The 15,696-nt window shown below is 37.6% G+C and overlaps 2 protein-coding genes across 3 annotated transcripts in view; one reads left to right on the top strand and one right to left on the bottom strand.

Annotated features, from left to right (window-relative positions):
- Nucleotides 1–14,068, top strand: part of NUDT6 (nudix hydrolase 6) — a 32,006-nt gene extending 17,938 nt beyond the window's left edge. For both annotated transcript variants that reach the window (XM_055316970.1, XM_055316969.1), the window contains 2 exons: nt 9,236–9,290; nt 13,650–14,068. In XM_055316970.1, coding sequence (XP_055172945.1) covers nt 9,236–9,290; nt 13,650–14,047 — 453 coding nt within the window. In that variant the 3' untranslated portion in view covers nt 14,048–14,068. The remainder of the gene's footprint in view (nt 1–9,235; nt 9,291–13,649) is intronic.
- Nucleotides 14,069–14,493: 425 nt separating this feature from the next.
- Nucleotides 14,494–15,696, bottom strand: part of FGF2 (fibroblast growth factor 2) — a gene marked incomplete at its 5' end in the record, with an annotated part of 58,013 nt that continues 56,810 nt past the window's right edge. The window contains one exon of the mRNA XM_055316975.1: nt 14,494–14,702. Within this exon, the coding sequence (XP_055172950.1) occupies nt 14,517–14,702 (186 nt within the window). The remainder of the gene's footprint in view (nt 14,703–15,696) is intronic.

Below are 15,696 nucleotides of genomic sequence, written 5' to 3'. Positions count from 1 at the left end.
TATTCTCAGATACTGTGGTTTTTACAAATTGAAGGTTTATGGCAACCCTGCATCAAGCATCTGCCAGTGCCATTTTTCAACAGCATTTGCTCACTTTGTGTCTCTGTCACATTTTGGCAGTTCTTACAGTATTTCAGAATTTTTCATTATGACTACATTTGTTTTGTTTTTAACTTTCTCTTTTTTTAAAGATTTTATTTATTTATTCATGAGAGACACACAGAGAGAGAGAGAGAGAGAGAGGGAGAGAGAAGCAGAGACACAGGCAGAGGGAGAAGCAGGCTCCATGCAGGGGGCCTGACGTGGGACTCGATCCCAGAACTCCAGGATCATGCCCCGGGCTCAAGGCGGGCGCTAAACTGCTGAGCCACCCGGGCTGCCCTCATTATGACTATATTTGTTATAGTGATCTGTGACCAGTGATCTTTGATATTATTGTAATTGTTTTGGGGCACCACAAACTACCCATATAAGACCGCAAATCTAATCATCAGTAACTGTGTATGTGTGCTGACTGCTCCACCTACCATCCATTCCTCCTCCCTCTCTCCTACCCTCACTCCCTCTCTCTCCTTCTCTCTCTGTCTTCCCCCCTCCTCCTCACTCTCCAGTTCTCCCCCGCCCCACCATGCTGTCTCTCTGCCCCCTCGGGCCTTCCTATTCCCTTAGTCACAACAATTTTGAAATTAGGCTAATAACTGTACAGTGGCCTCCAAGTGGTCAAGTGAAAGGAAATGTCATACATCTCTCACTTTAAATCAAAAGCTAGAAATAAGTAAGCTTAGTAAGGCATGTTGAAACCCAAGACAGGCTGAAAACTAGGCCTTTGACACAAAACAGTTAGCCAAGTTGTGAATGCAAAGGAGAAGTCCTAGAAGGAAGTTAAAAGTGCTACTCCAGTGAACACAAAAATGATAAGAAAGTGAAGCAGCCTGTTGCTGATACGGAGAAAGTTTTAGTGGTCTGGATAGAGGATCAAAGCAGCCACAACATTCCCTTAAGCCAAAGCCTAATCCAGAACAAGGCCCTAACTCTTCAATTCTTTGAAGACTAAGAGAGGTGAGGAAGCTGCAGAAAAGTTTGAAGCTAGCAGAGGTCAATTCATGAGATTTAAGGAAATAAGCCATCTCCATGACATAAAACTCCAAGGTGAAGCAGCAAGTGCTGATACAGAAGCTACAGCAAGTTATCCAGAAGACTTAGGATAATTAATAAAGGAAGCTATACTAAAAAACAGGCTTTCGATGTAGATGAAACAGCCTTCTATTGGAAGAGGATGCCATCTAGAACTTTCCTGACCAGAGAGGAAAGTCAATGCCTGGCTTCAAAGCTTCAAATGACAGGTTGACGCTCTTGTTAGGAGCTAGTGTAGCTGGTGACTTTAAGTTCAAACCAGTGTTCAGTTACCATTCCAAAAATCCTAAGGCCCTTAAGAACTGTGCTAAATCTATTCTACCTGTGCTCTCTAAATGGAACAACAAAGCCTGGATGACAGCATAGCTGTTTATAACATAGTTTTACCAAATACATTAAGCACACTGTTGAGAACTACTGCTCAGAAAAAAATATCTCTTTCAAAATATGACTGCTTATTGACAGTGCACCTGGTCATCCAAGAGCTCTAACGGAAATGTGCGGTGAGATTCACAAGATCCATTGTGTAGCCCATGGACCAAGGACTCATTTCAGCTTTCAAGTCTTATTGCTTAAGAAATACATTTTTTAAGGCTAGAGCTGCCATGACTCATGAATCCTCTGATGGATCTGCGCAAACTGAAAACCTTCCAAAATAAGGCTTTTTCATCTACATTGAGAATCTGTTTAGTGTAGCCACTTTCATTAATTATCTCAAATCTTGAAATGGATTGTACTCCTGGTGAAGATGCTATGAGAATTACTGAAGTAACAAGAGAATTTAAAATATTATATAAATTTAGTTGATAAAATAGCAGCAGAGTCTGACAGAATTGACTCCCATTTTAAAAGAAGTTTGATGGGTAAAATGCTATTTAACAGCATTGCATGCTATAGAGAAATCTTGCATGAAAGGAAGAGTCAGTAGATATAGCAAACTTTATTATTGTTTTAATAAATTGCCACAGCTACCCCAGGCTTCAGCAGCCACCACCCTCCCTGATCAATCAGCAGCCATCAGCATGGAGGCTTGACCCTCTACCAGCAGAAAGATTATGACTTGTCCTGACATGTGCTCTATATTATATAGTTACTTTAAACATCTTAGCTACCTATTACATCCTCATTTCACAGACTGGGAAATATAACCAGAGTTATGTCATCAACTATTATTGGGAAGAACTTTTCTCCTACCAGCTGGGGGAGTACTTCCTGAACAACCAGGAGTAGGGGTTTGTATATCAGAAAAGGGGAAGGGAGAGATAGGACTTCTGTGTGAAATATGTATGGCAGCTTCTGATGTTTGTTTATGCAGTGTTCCATCTAGGTGCTAAACGTTAGTTTCCTTCCTGGCCGGGAGCTGGCACCAAGTGGATTTATGGCAGCATCTGTTGAGAAAATTCTGCCTTTACCCAGATAAGGGAAACTCTGAAAAGCCTTCTTTGTGCATCTTGCTATATCTCAGATGTCTTCAGTTCAAAGTCATCTTTATGTCATTCTGGTGGGTTGTGTTCCTTCTTTTGGAACTACACATAGCTAATTCAACAAATGCTGTTCAGCTGCTGCTGCTATCTCTGGAGCTCAAAAGGGCCTAGAACCTGAACCCCTGAGAAGGAGGCCTCAGCTGATTGATGCCTTTGGGGAGGGGCTGCACAATGAAGTTTATGTCGGAAATGCGAGGAAAACTCCAAACTGGATTTGGCTGGCGCTCTGGATAGGAACTGCCACTGCCAGAATGAAGCAGCATTTCTAAGGCAATCCAGATCCACAAGCACATGAAGAGCCCACAGGAAGCAGACAGAAGGAGCTAGTCCCTTCTTTCTGTTCCAGCCTTACAGTCTGTTGGTAGAGCCTCAGACTGAATTCAAAGGAATCAGCTGGCAAAGCAGAAATTGGCTAGAGGGGTCCCAGTTCCAGCATTAGTAGGGGGAACACGAAGGGTGGGTTTGAAGCAAAGAGTAGCAGCATCAACTTAATAGAAATGCACATTCTTAGGCCTCACCCCAGACCTGATGAATTAGAAATGCTGAGAATGGGATGCCTGGTGGCTCAGCTGTTGACCTGTCTGTCTTTGGCATAGGGCGTGATCCCGAGGTCCTGGGATCAAGTACTGCATGGGGCTCCCCACAGGGAGTCTGCTTCTCCCTCTGCCTGTGTCTCTGCCTCTCTCTGTGTGTGTTTCTCATGAATAAATAAATCTTTTTAGAAAAGAGAAAAAAAGAAATGCTGGGGATGCTGCTCAGCAATTTTTGTGTTAAGAAGCACCCCTAGCTTGGGCAACCCCAGTGGCCCAGCGGTTTAGTGCCACCCTCAGCCGAGGGCGTGATCCTGGGGACCCGGGATTGAGTCCCACGTCGGGCTCCCCACATGGAGCCTGCTTCTCCCTCTGCCTGTGCCTCTCTCTGTCTCTCTCTCTCTCTCTCTCGATTAAATAAATAAAAAATCTTTAAAAAAAAAAAAAAAAACACCCCTAGCTTGACTCAGGTACAAGTCAAGTGTGAGAGCCAACAAACTAGAATACTGGTCTTCCAATCTTTTCATTTGCTGGTTTTCAAACTTGCTAATGATGGGTTCCTTAAGAATGAGAAAGAGCTACTTTTCAAAATCTAGTTGTGGTCCCCCTCTGCTTCTAGGAAAATCCAAAGTATATAAGACTTTGGTTTCTTTATGAATTAAGTAGGAATGATACTCCTACTTAGGGATTTGATTTCTTTTTAAGTTATAAACAGACTATCTCTTGAGCAATAAAATATAAAAACTGAGTATTCGTATATAGTTCAATGTTGTAATAAAAAGTATAAAATGAGACACTGAATCATATCTAGTATCTAGAATTATTTTAGTATTAGGTATAATTTAAGTAGAAATGAGAGTTACTAACCATCAATAATATTTAGCATTATTTTCAGGTATCTGAGCCAGTTTTTCTCCTTCCCCTTAAGTGTCTCATTCTCCCAAGCAATAGTATAAAGTGTTTCTTGTAGAGAAAGTTTAACTCTCACCACGAACATACGCATACACTGAAATACAAATCCAAAAATGATAATTAAAACTCATCCTTTTTCCTTTCCTACTCATATATTCCTTTGTTCCTGCCCCATGATTTTGAGAAATGAAAAATCTAATAGTGGCTAAAGAGCTGAATTAACAGTAGGAACCTATTCATTCATTCACTAAACATTACTGAGTTCTACACATACCACATTGCAGACTCTCTTCTAAACAGTAAGCAAACATTAGTGAACAAAGTGAAGTTTCTACATGTGGAGCTTATATTTGAATGAGTAAGATACAAATAATAAGTAAATAAATATATATAAGTTGGTGGTAGGCGTTAAGAAAAATACAGTGGTACATGGAAAAGGAGTGACTGGGCTTGCCAAATTGTGCATTAATTTCTGTATGCCCCACTGGTCTAGCACTCCATAAATTTTTGTTGAATGAACAAACATATTAAGACATCTCTATAGTAGCTTCTGTCTCACTGGCAACAGTGATAATACTGTAGCTAGTGAGATTTATCTAAACACAGTGGCTCTGAATTCTGAAAAGTGAGAGTAGTAGCATTGAAGATTAGAATAGTGAAAATAAAAATCAAATTTCTGGCATTCAGCCAAGTTGGAATAAGGGAAAGACAGAAGAAGATCAGATCATACAAGAGAACCAAAAGGAAGAAGCTAGCTTCTTTTGTCTGTACTTTTTCTTTTCCTTTTATTTAAGACAGAGAATACTTTATTCAAACCCATCAGAGAAATGGACAACTTGGATCTGTAACAAAGCATGGTATTTTAAAGCGTAGGTCAGTAATCATATATGAGAGTATACACTGCTACATACAAATTACTGACCAGAGCACAACTTTTCAGTGTTCAAAACAGAATAAGCTTCCCTATAAAAGCAGCACCTTTGTGACATTTTTAATATTCCTCTCCTTCTTCGCCCTCTCCTTCCAACAGAATCCACACCAACTTCCTCATAATCCTTCTCAAGGGCATGCCCTCACTACATACCAGTGAACAAAAGTACACTTAGCATACATCAGGTTGTACTTGTGGTCCAGGTGAGCCCAGTCCTCAGCAATGGCTGTGGTGTTGCTCAGCATACACATAGTTCACTGTACTTAAACAAGGTCTCTACCAGGTACCACACTGGGAGGCTGGTAATACCAACATGGAAGCCAGTGGGGCACCGGTCCACACTAGATGTTATGCTTGGTCTTGACGGTGGCAATGGCAGCACTGCTATCTTTGGGAACTGAGTTGTCATGATACAGCAGGCAGTAAGACATGTATTTACCATGGTTAGAGTCACATTTCACCATCTAGTTGACTGGCTCAAAGCATGCATTGGTGATCTGTGCTACAGAAAGCTGTCCATGGTAGGTTTTTCTCAACAGAGATGACAGGGGCATATGTGGCCAAGGAGAAGTGGATGTAGGGATAGGGCACCAGGTGGGTCTGGAATTGTATCAGATCAATATTCAGGGCTCCATCAAATCTGAGGGAAGCCAGGATGGAGGAAAGACACAATTTGACCTATCAACCTGTAGGCTGGGCGTTTAATGTCAAAATTTCTCTAACAAATGATAGCCTTATGGGGTCTCCCTTGTATGTTACTGTTTCCTTTGCTGCTTGTAAAATTTTCTATCACTATTTTTGCCATTTTAATTACTTGTGTCTTGGTGTGGACCACCTTAGTTTGCTTTTGTTAGAGGCTCTCTGTGCATCCTGCATGTGGATTTCTGTTACCTTCCCCAGATTCAGAAAGATTTCATCTATTATTTCTTCAAATAAATTCTCTGGGCCCTATTGTCTCCTTATGGGGACTCCTATAATATGAACATTAATATGCTTGATGGTATCACTAAGTTCCGTTTTCATTTTTTTAAAGATTTTATTTATGTATTTATGTATTTATTTATGTATTTATTTATTTACTTATTTATTTTATTTATTTATTTATGAGAGACACAGCAGAGACATAGGCTGAGGGAGAAGCAGGCTTCTTGCAGGTAGCCAGATGTGGGATTCCATCTCAGGACCCTGGAATCATGACCTGAGCCAAAGGCTCAACCACTGAGCCACCTAGATGCCCTCCTGTTTTTCTCTCTCCTGTTCAGCTGGATTGCTTTCCATTACTTTGTCTTTCCAGTTGCTTATCTATTCTGCTTCCTCTAATCTCTTATTTATTCCATCTGGTATATTTCTAATTTCATTTATTGTGTTCTTCATCTCTGCTTGGTTCTTTTTTACATTTTCTATTTCTTGCATGTTTCATTGAGGTCTTCCACTCTTTTCTCAAGTCCCATACCTTTATGACCATTACTTTAAATTCTCTATCATGCATATTTCTTTTCACTGTTTTGTTTAGTTTCTTGCTGTCATTTTGTCCTGTTCTTTCATTTGGGACACATTCCTTTGTCTTCTCATTTTGTCTGACTCTTTGTGTCTATGTGTTGAGAAAATCACCTCCATCTCTTGTTCTTAAAAGTAGTGGCCTTAGGAAGTAGTAGTCCTGGAATATCCTGCTCACCAAAACTTGGCTCTTCAAGAGTGTCTCTTATGCATATTGCATGTGCCCTGCTACTGTAATTGAGCCACGTTTGTATTAGTCCAATCATGGCTCTTTTCCTATTGTGGACAGGGTTTGGTCCCTGTGTTGTACTAGTTTTGGTCTGCCTTGGGCTTGCAATGAGTCAGTCCAGGCATTTGCCAGAGGTACAGTAGCATTGAACTGCTGAGTACTTCTTGTGTTATCTAGGTGTATCATGGGATGAGGTGAGCTTAGGGTCCTCTTACTCAGCCATCTTCCCGGGAAGTTGCTGTTATTATTTATATTGCTAAGCCCAGTTATGGGAATGTGTTTTTTCAATAACCTAAAATTATATGGTCAGTTAATTTATGACAAAGGAGACAAGAATGTACAATGGGGAAGGATGGTCTCTTCAATAAATCGTGCTAGGAAAACTGGAGAGCCAAATGTAAAAGAATAAAATTGGACTACTTTTTTAAAACCATATACAAAAACTCAAAATGGATTAGAGACCTATATGGGAAGTGGCACCTGGGTAGCTCAGTCAGTTAAATATCTGACTCTTGATTTCAGTTGAGGTCGTGATCTCAAGATTGTGAGATCAAGCCATGTCAGGCTCCAGGCTCAGAGGAGTCTGCTTTTCTCCCCACCATGCTCCTTTGCTCCCATCCCCCCGCCCCCTGAGCACCTACACTTTCACTCTCTCAAATAAATAAGTAGATCTTAAAAAAACCTTAAAAAACCTAAATGGGAGTATGTTTTAATACTAAAAAGGTGAGAAGATATATTTCTTCCTCCACTGATCATATCTGCAACATTAACCAGATTTTTCAAATCACTTAACTTAGATCTTTCTACCTACCACTTTGACCTAACCGCAGGCTCAAGCTTTCTGCAGGGGTGGAGAAAGCTTTTTTCCAAACAAGTTCTTTAAACCTAAGTGGTGCCAGAAAATACCACAAACTACCACAAAAATACTTAATCTTTCCATACCTACATTTTATGAAATAATCAAAATCAAATTCGTGTAAGCTGTTTTCAATCACATATATCTAGCATTTCCCCCCTTCTACCCAGTTCAAGTTTAATCAGCAATTTCCAATTGTTTTATACTCAAGTCTAGATAAACATTTTATTTTTTTAAAGTTTTTATTTATTTATTCATGAGAGACACAGAGAGAGAGAGGCAAAGACACAGGCAGAGGGAGAAGCAGGCTCTGTGCAGAGAGCTGATGTGGGACTCAATCCCTGTACTCCAGGATCACGCCCTGAGCCAAAGGCAGACACTCAACTACTGAGCCACCCAGGCATCCCTCTAGATGAACATTTTAAATTATTGCTTTAGGGAAGCATCTTCTGCCCCATTATAACATTTCTTTTGCTCGATTTCACTACCATAAGTTCTATTTCTATAATCCTATCAGGAAAAAGACTGCGTAGTTTCTGTAGAAACTGCTTCTGGAACCATTTCAAAACAATCCCAAAGACAGTGTATTAATGTAGAGATATATTTCTACATTAATAAAATATGCTTTATAAATTAATCTCAAGTCTGGGCCAGAGACAGAAGGGTGAAAAGCCTGAATTCTATATCCACATAATCAACAGTCTGTGGAAACTGGGACCCACGCCATTGGTCTCCAACTTAGCACAGTTGGGAAATGACACATTCTTTATAAAGCACTCATCCAGGAAATGCGTGGGTCAAAAAGCACACCAGTAAAAGGTTCATAAACTTGTTTTATGAATGAAGTATAAAGTATACTGACTCCAAGCTGCAGCTCCTTTGAGTACATCATAATTTTTCAGTCATTCTCCAGTTTTTATGTTAACAGATCTATCATCTATCTATCTATCTATCTATCTATCTATCTATCTATCATCTATTGGGGAAAAAATGTCAACCATAAGAATATTGTCCCATGCCGTTTCATAATTATTGATAGTTTTCCAAATGTGCCCTCATTCTAAGATCATGCCTTCCCACCTGCCCTGTCCACCAAAAAAATGAAATGATACACACAAAACAATGCAAACTTATACTAATCAAATTTATTCATACTACCCATGAAAAGCAATTACATTTGTACATAAAATCATTAACAGAACAAGAGAAATCTGATTAGACATACAATACAGAAAAATAAGTGTGAAAATTAAAAATAGCATTTTAGTTATTAAACTTATACTGTACTTTCTACTTATTTATAGCAGCATCTGTATGATTCCTCTATCTGTTAATATTTAACTAGCAGCAAAATTTTAAAAATTACACAAACTCAGTAGATGTTTCCCTCCACTGTTTCATTCAAACAGAATTTATCACATTAATCAAACAAAACCACTTCTATTTCCTGAAGAAAAAAATAGGAAAATATTTCATAAGTTACCAGCTTCCCCCAAGAAGAAGAAAGGGTGGAGTGTGAAAGGAAGGTGAAAGAAATTTGCATGCAATTACCAAAAAGTAAATTCTCAGCCTCTTGACGAATTATGGGTGGATTTTATGGAGTCTCCGTGTGTGTTAGTGAATGAAGCTATGTTAACTTTATTTCCTGACTTTATGTTGCAGTTGAAAAATATGTGGAAGTTTCCAGGAGGCCTGTCAGAGCCTGGAGAAGATATTGGTGTGTACACCTTACATATTTTTAACTGGCTTGAAAATGTTCAGGAAATTTGTGTTTACTTTTTTGCTCTATAGCTGAAAATAAGATTTAAAATTTTCTAACTGGTTTATACTGAGAAATTTCAGAGAGGTTACTTCAGAGCTACTACAAAATTAGCAGCAAAACTTGTAATATTAAAACTTACCCCACTAGTATAAAAAATACCATTAGGAGCACAACACCTATTCTGTTTAGAATTGCTCCTAGGTTAATTTGTTTGAAAAAGCTTTGGGGATCCCTGGGTGGCTCAGCGGTTTAGCGCCTCCCTTTGGCCCAGGGTGTGATTCTGGAGACCCGGGATCAAGTCCCGCATCAGGCACCCTGCATGGAGCCTGCTTATCTCTCTGCCTGTGTCTCTGCGTGTCTCTCTCTCTCTGTCTCTCTCTGTATCGCTCATGAATAAATAAATAAAATATTAAAAAAAAAGAAATAAAAAGCTTTGCATATACATTAGAAAATTTTAGCAATAAGGGTTATTTTGGATTTGACTAATATTGTTACTGGAATTAAACTATAAGAAAACACAAATTCTTGACCATTTCACCCCACAAGGATGAACAGTAACTTTCAAATGAACCTCAAAATAAGTATTTATAAAGTCACCTATAGAGCAGAGGTGACTTAATTCTCCTCTTTATCTACTATTTATTTTAAATAGGAAGTCAAAACTTAGTAAAATGTCTCATACAAGAAAGTCTCAAATGAGAACTCCCTAAAACAACTTCCTGAGCTCAATCAGCTCTTGTTTTTCAAACAAGAAAATGTGAAATAAGCTAAGAACTCTCCATGTTACTGATTTTAGAGTAAATAGAAGAATAAAGACAGAGTTTTCCTACCTATTCCTGACCCTTGAATAGGTCAAATGCAGTCTGCATCATAATAAATCAAGATGCCTCATTTGATCTCAAGTATTATTTCTCCATGATTTTTTTCCTCCATATGCATGTCCCCTACTTAGCCAACATTTATATATAAAGGCAACTTCCGAGGTTCTTTATAAATATTTTAAAATGTATATATATTTGAAACTTGATTTTTTTAAAATGTTACACAGATGAAAATGCCCTGAAAACAGTAAATAGCCAACTCCTAACAAACCATAAGTAAATTTACTACACTGAGATATGTCCATAGCAAATTTTGGCCTTTAGGTACTTAAGGATCTTCTGCTTAGATTCTATTGCTTAGGTCTTCTGTTGAAATAACAGATTTTGTGGTGGTGCAAGGAGTGAAAGAGAGGGCCACTTATTTTGGAACACCTAATTATTTCATACTATCCTTATGTGATATATGAGATTGTGTGTGAACTAGTTAAATTTATGTCTTACATCCTTACCCAATCCATATTGGACAAAAATCAGGCTACAGGAAGTATGTTTAGCTTCCTGTAGCTTGCCTTCTCAAATTAATTGACTTTTTCCTTTTGAGTTTTTATGGATCTTGTGAATTTTCAGTTTACTTATATTTAAATGCAAATGAAGAACACATTTTCAAACCAAGTATACATAATTTTAGGTTTAAGTGTACTCCAGAACACTTCAAGTCCAAATTAAAAACAACAAAAAAAGTAGTGAATTCTGAATTAAGTATTTGTGGTTGGCACAACAACCCTACCTATCTAGAGAGCATATATATACCTCAACCATGAGAAGTTACAAGAAAAGCAGATGGCATTCATCATATTGCTTAGGAGTATGTAAATTAAAGCTTTCCCTTAGAACTGATAAAACCCTGAAAGCAGCTAGAAATGATAACTGACAATAGAGTTCTGGAGACTATGTCCATATTAGAGCATTTCTGTCTTATAACACAACAGATTATCCTTGAGGATGAGCCAAATTACCTAAGTATTGAAATTATTTTCTTTAAACTCTGTATTTAGGAGTGTATTTATTTTAGGAATACAACCATCACAAATGTGCACACATTCATATTAGCTCTTGAGTAGTAAACTCTAGTTAACTGGGAAACACGTTTGTTTGGAATCCTTCATTCTTTGATAATACTAGGTAAATGAAGCACTTAAAAAAATTAAGGGGGGGGTGGCATATATAAAATAGAATACAATCTTCAGGCTTTAATATAATACCCTAATAGTACAAAAGTATCTACAAGGTTAAAACCAGAGAAATTGCCTTCCTAAAAAATCATCATTACCATCGACAGGAAGAGAATCTCCTGCATGGTCAAAGGACCAGAAAGCAGCAGGGGGTTCTGTTCAGAGCTCATCAGTGCACCAGAATCAGAGGGAAACACCAGGGAAACCCACATTCTGCACAGTTTTTCCTATTTTATTTCAACCTGATCCTATTGTTAAATATTACAAACTAGAAATAACAAAATAAACTCCATTTCACTGTCCTGTAACTAAACAAAAACACTGTGACATATTTAAACATATCTCTCAATCAGCAAAAATAAAAACGAAAACTTCTTGGTTTTTCCTATGTTCCTTAAACATAATAAAATAGTAAATGTTATTTCACTTGAGCTTACAGTACATTAAAATAAAGGTACAACAAAATAAAGCAGTTTATCTGGATAATAAAATTTAAATTCATGGCAAAAAAGCTGTGGGGTAAAGATTTCCATTTTGAGGAGGAAGGAGTCACTCATATCCTGGATGCAAAAGCACTTATATACCCAGTCAATTTTTAGTCTAGTCAATAATATGTTGACTCAAGTTAAACTGATCAAACTACCCAGGCGGTGCTGATTTCTAATCAACAGCTAAGGTGATTGCTGAGTAAGGTAGATTCACTCACTAGTCTGTCCTGTGCCTCCATGATACATAAAAAGGCTAGATTCCAAATGAAATGCCAAATTCTTGATTAGTGGTAGTAAGAGCTTAACGGAACCCCCATGGTTATTTTTTTTAAAGTGCTAACAGAGTAAACATTTAAACAATAGTTAAATTGTAAATCTCATTTGCTGATTTCACTTAAGACTAGTGCCACAACCTGTAACAAACTTAATAACAAACATCTATTGTATTCCCAGCTGAAAATTATCTTTCTTAAGGAAGATTTTCCTTTTATTCACATAAATTCTTTTTTTATGTTTTTCGTTTAAAACAGTAATTTCAAACCATGTTTAATCTATGGAAAATCTCAAGGGGAAGTCAGCATGTAATTCAAAATGGTGGACAAATGTCTTACATTTTAGAACACTTTGCTTTTCCTGTGCATATTGCTATAGCTGTTTCTTAAAAAACAAACAAACATGAGCTTATGTAGGCAATTGTTAAGACAAGGCAATAGCCCAACTACAGGAAAATTGAGATGTTTTTCCTTTTTTTCTTCTTCCTTACCTATTCGTCACCAGTATAATTTTCTATTTGACAAGGCAATAGAAGCATTGAATAGAGGTCTTTGAACAAAAATCTATGCCTGTGACAATTGTGAAATTGGGAAGCTTCTAAGCAAACTGAGCAAAGAAGGCAGCTATTTAAAGAGTTTCTCATAAACACTTTAGGAGACAGTGACAAAGCATCACAAAATTAGAGAAAGCCCATTTAGGGGGTTCTTCTGGAGATTTAGAAAAAGCAACCACAGAAATATTAATGGCGATCAAAATCCTGTCCCAGAAATTTGCATAATATTGAAAAATCAACCTTATAAAATATGAAATCTATGTTGTATTATAAAATTCTGTAAATTGCAAGCTTTTCTTTTTTTTTTTTAACACTTTTGATAAAACAGTTCTTTGGAATCTCAAGAAACCAAGGAAATGCCAAAAATTACTGGGATTCCACTGACAGAATAATTAGGGGAGCATAACAAAATGGTTATAAATGAAACTCTTCTATGACTTCAGAGGCTTGACAGTCCCACCCAAGATCACCATGAAGGTTTTGAACTTTTCGCAGCTCAGTACATTCTGCAGCTCTACAGACTTTTGTAAGGAAGAATGAATCAATTTTTCTCAATACTGATATGTATAAATTTAAGCAGTTTTGATGGATGATCACAAACAGGAAATAATGAAGAAATATGTAAGAATGTTAACTTGCAAGAACCTGTATTTTCAACTTTTGGGAAATAGAGTCAGAAGAGGTTAAAAATGTGACCCCCAAAATATACATAGCAGGTGGGTAAGTCTACAAATAGCAGCCAAAGAAATATTTGATATTTCAAAAGCTTCTAAGATATATAGTTGTAAGAAAATACTTTGGTATTTCAGGATGTCCAGAAGGCAAAGAGTTTATGTTGAAGTTTTGCTTTTCAACCTTTGGATAATGCCACTTTATCTTAAAATCTTTGTTGATTAAAATTCTCAAAGTGTGATCCTTACTGATTTGTACACCTATCTTTTATGTAGGAGACACAGCAGTTCGAGAAGTTTTTGAAGAGACTGGTATAAAATCAGAGTTCAAGTCCCTCCTGAGCATTCGGCAACAGCACGCCAATCCTGGAGCTTTTGGGAAGTCAGATATGTATATCATCTGTCGCTTAAAGCCATATTCATTCACCATAAATTTTTGCCAGCATGAATGCTTAAGGTGTGAATGGATGGATCTCAGTGACCTGATCAAGACTGAAAATACAACTCCTATCACCAGCAGAGTCGCTAGGCTGCTGCTCTATGGGTACAGAGAAGGGTTTGACAAGATTGATTTCACCATGGAAGAACTTCCGGCAGTTTACACAGGCTTGTTCTATAAACTCTATCACAAGGAACTGCCAGACAATTACAGAACTATGACAGGAATGGATTAAACCCATATTTGCACATTTTAAAAAATCTTAAGTAAATTGTACATGCAGAATAATGTGTGCCATATTATAAAAAGTAGTGGACATTTGGGGTTAACTAAATATCTGATTTTAATTTTCTCATGAGTATAATTTACATGAAGAAAACTTACTTGAAGAAAATGTGCAAATTTTAAAAGCCTCTTTTAAAATGAAGCAAATGTAAGAAAAAGATTGTAGCTCTAAGTAAGCTTCACTAGATAAAGGCAAATGCAATATAAAAGGTGGAAATGTCTATACATTTTCCAGGCATTGTTGTTGCTTTTTCTTTAGTAAGGCAATGATTAAATATTTACTATTAGATAAAAGGTTATCTGACCATTTATCCAAACCGAGCAGATCACTGTACACATTTTTTCTTTTCTTTCATTAACAAATTTCTAAAATATACGTCTTCTTTCATGTGAAATGAGATAAGATGCTGCCATTTAGATCAGCTCTTAGCAGACATTGGAAGAAAAAGTATAGCTTTCTGCCCAGGTCCTGTTTTTGGTCCAAGTTTATACTGCCCAGTTCGTTTCAGTGCCACATACCAACTAGAGTATTTCCTTGACCGGTAAGTATTGTAGTTATTAGATTCCAATCGTTCAAAAAAGAAGCACTCGTCGGTAACACATTTCTGAAAAATAAAGGAAGAATTAATAGTTACTATTATATTTTCATATGAAATACTTAGGATACTACACTCTCCATTCTGCTCAACCAGCAGCAGTGCTCTTGGCTTCAGCAGGACAGACTAGTTTGCAAGACTCAACAGGCCAAAGTCAGACAGGATCTAACTCTGTAGAGGGATGCAGGAAGGAACACAGCAAGTCATCAGGAGAGCTTTCAAGCACATCTCTTCAAAGGAAGACTCCAAGGACCAATGTCCAGCCCCCACAATGGACAGGCCAGGTATTAGGCAGCAAGAGCACACCGCTGCTATAGGAACCACACTGCCTCAGACTGGAAACATCCCGTGAACGAACACAGATTTCAAAAGGGGGATACACCCAGTAACAAAGAGCGCAGTACACTAAGTGGTTTCCGGTTAGGTATTTATGGTGCATCCATAGTCCTCCCAGTCCAGAGGCAGGTTACCGATTAGGGATCATTTTTCTTTTTATCAGGGTTCCATGAAAGTGCTAGAAGAGTAACCCAGAAGTAACCTTCCTAAAGAAGAAGGGCTTTGTTGCTACTTTACTCACAGAAGCAGAATCAATTCCTTAAATTATAGCAATGTTTTCCTAATGGTTAATGTTTCTAAGGCATAAAAAGAACAGTTTATTATACAGAAAATAGCTAATGTATATAATGCCAAAAAAAAAAAGAATTGGAACATTACATCTGATGAATCATTATCTGTTAGTGTTTTGAGACTACTAAGTAACGAAGACCATACTGACTTCTGGCAGTGTCTTTCTTGTGAGAGAGGAAACTACTCCCCCTTATCATTTAGGTTCAACTCTTTACTGGGGGTGGAGGATAGCTAGCTTTACAAATAATTAGACCTGGAAATACTATTCCAAGTAATGGAGTCTAATAGGCTGCTACATTATTTCAAGTAAATGTTCAAAAATCAACTTGACAGGTTAGACTGTTGATAGTTTCTGACCCCTGGGGTGTGTGTTGGG

This window comes from Nyctereutes procyonoides, unplaced genomic scaffold, assembly GCF_905146905.1.
Source record: "Nyctereutes procyonoides isolate TBG_1078 unplaced genomic scaffold, NYPRO_anot_genome, whole genome shotgun sequence".
NCBI lineage: Eukaryota > Metazoa > Chordata > Mammalia > Carnivora > Canidae > Nyctereutes > Nyctereutes procyonoides.
The sequence above is the reverse complement of the archived record's forward strand: the minus strand, read 5'-3'. Positions and strand labels throughout refer to the sequence as shown.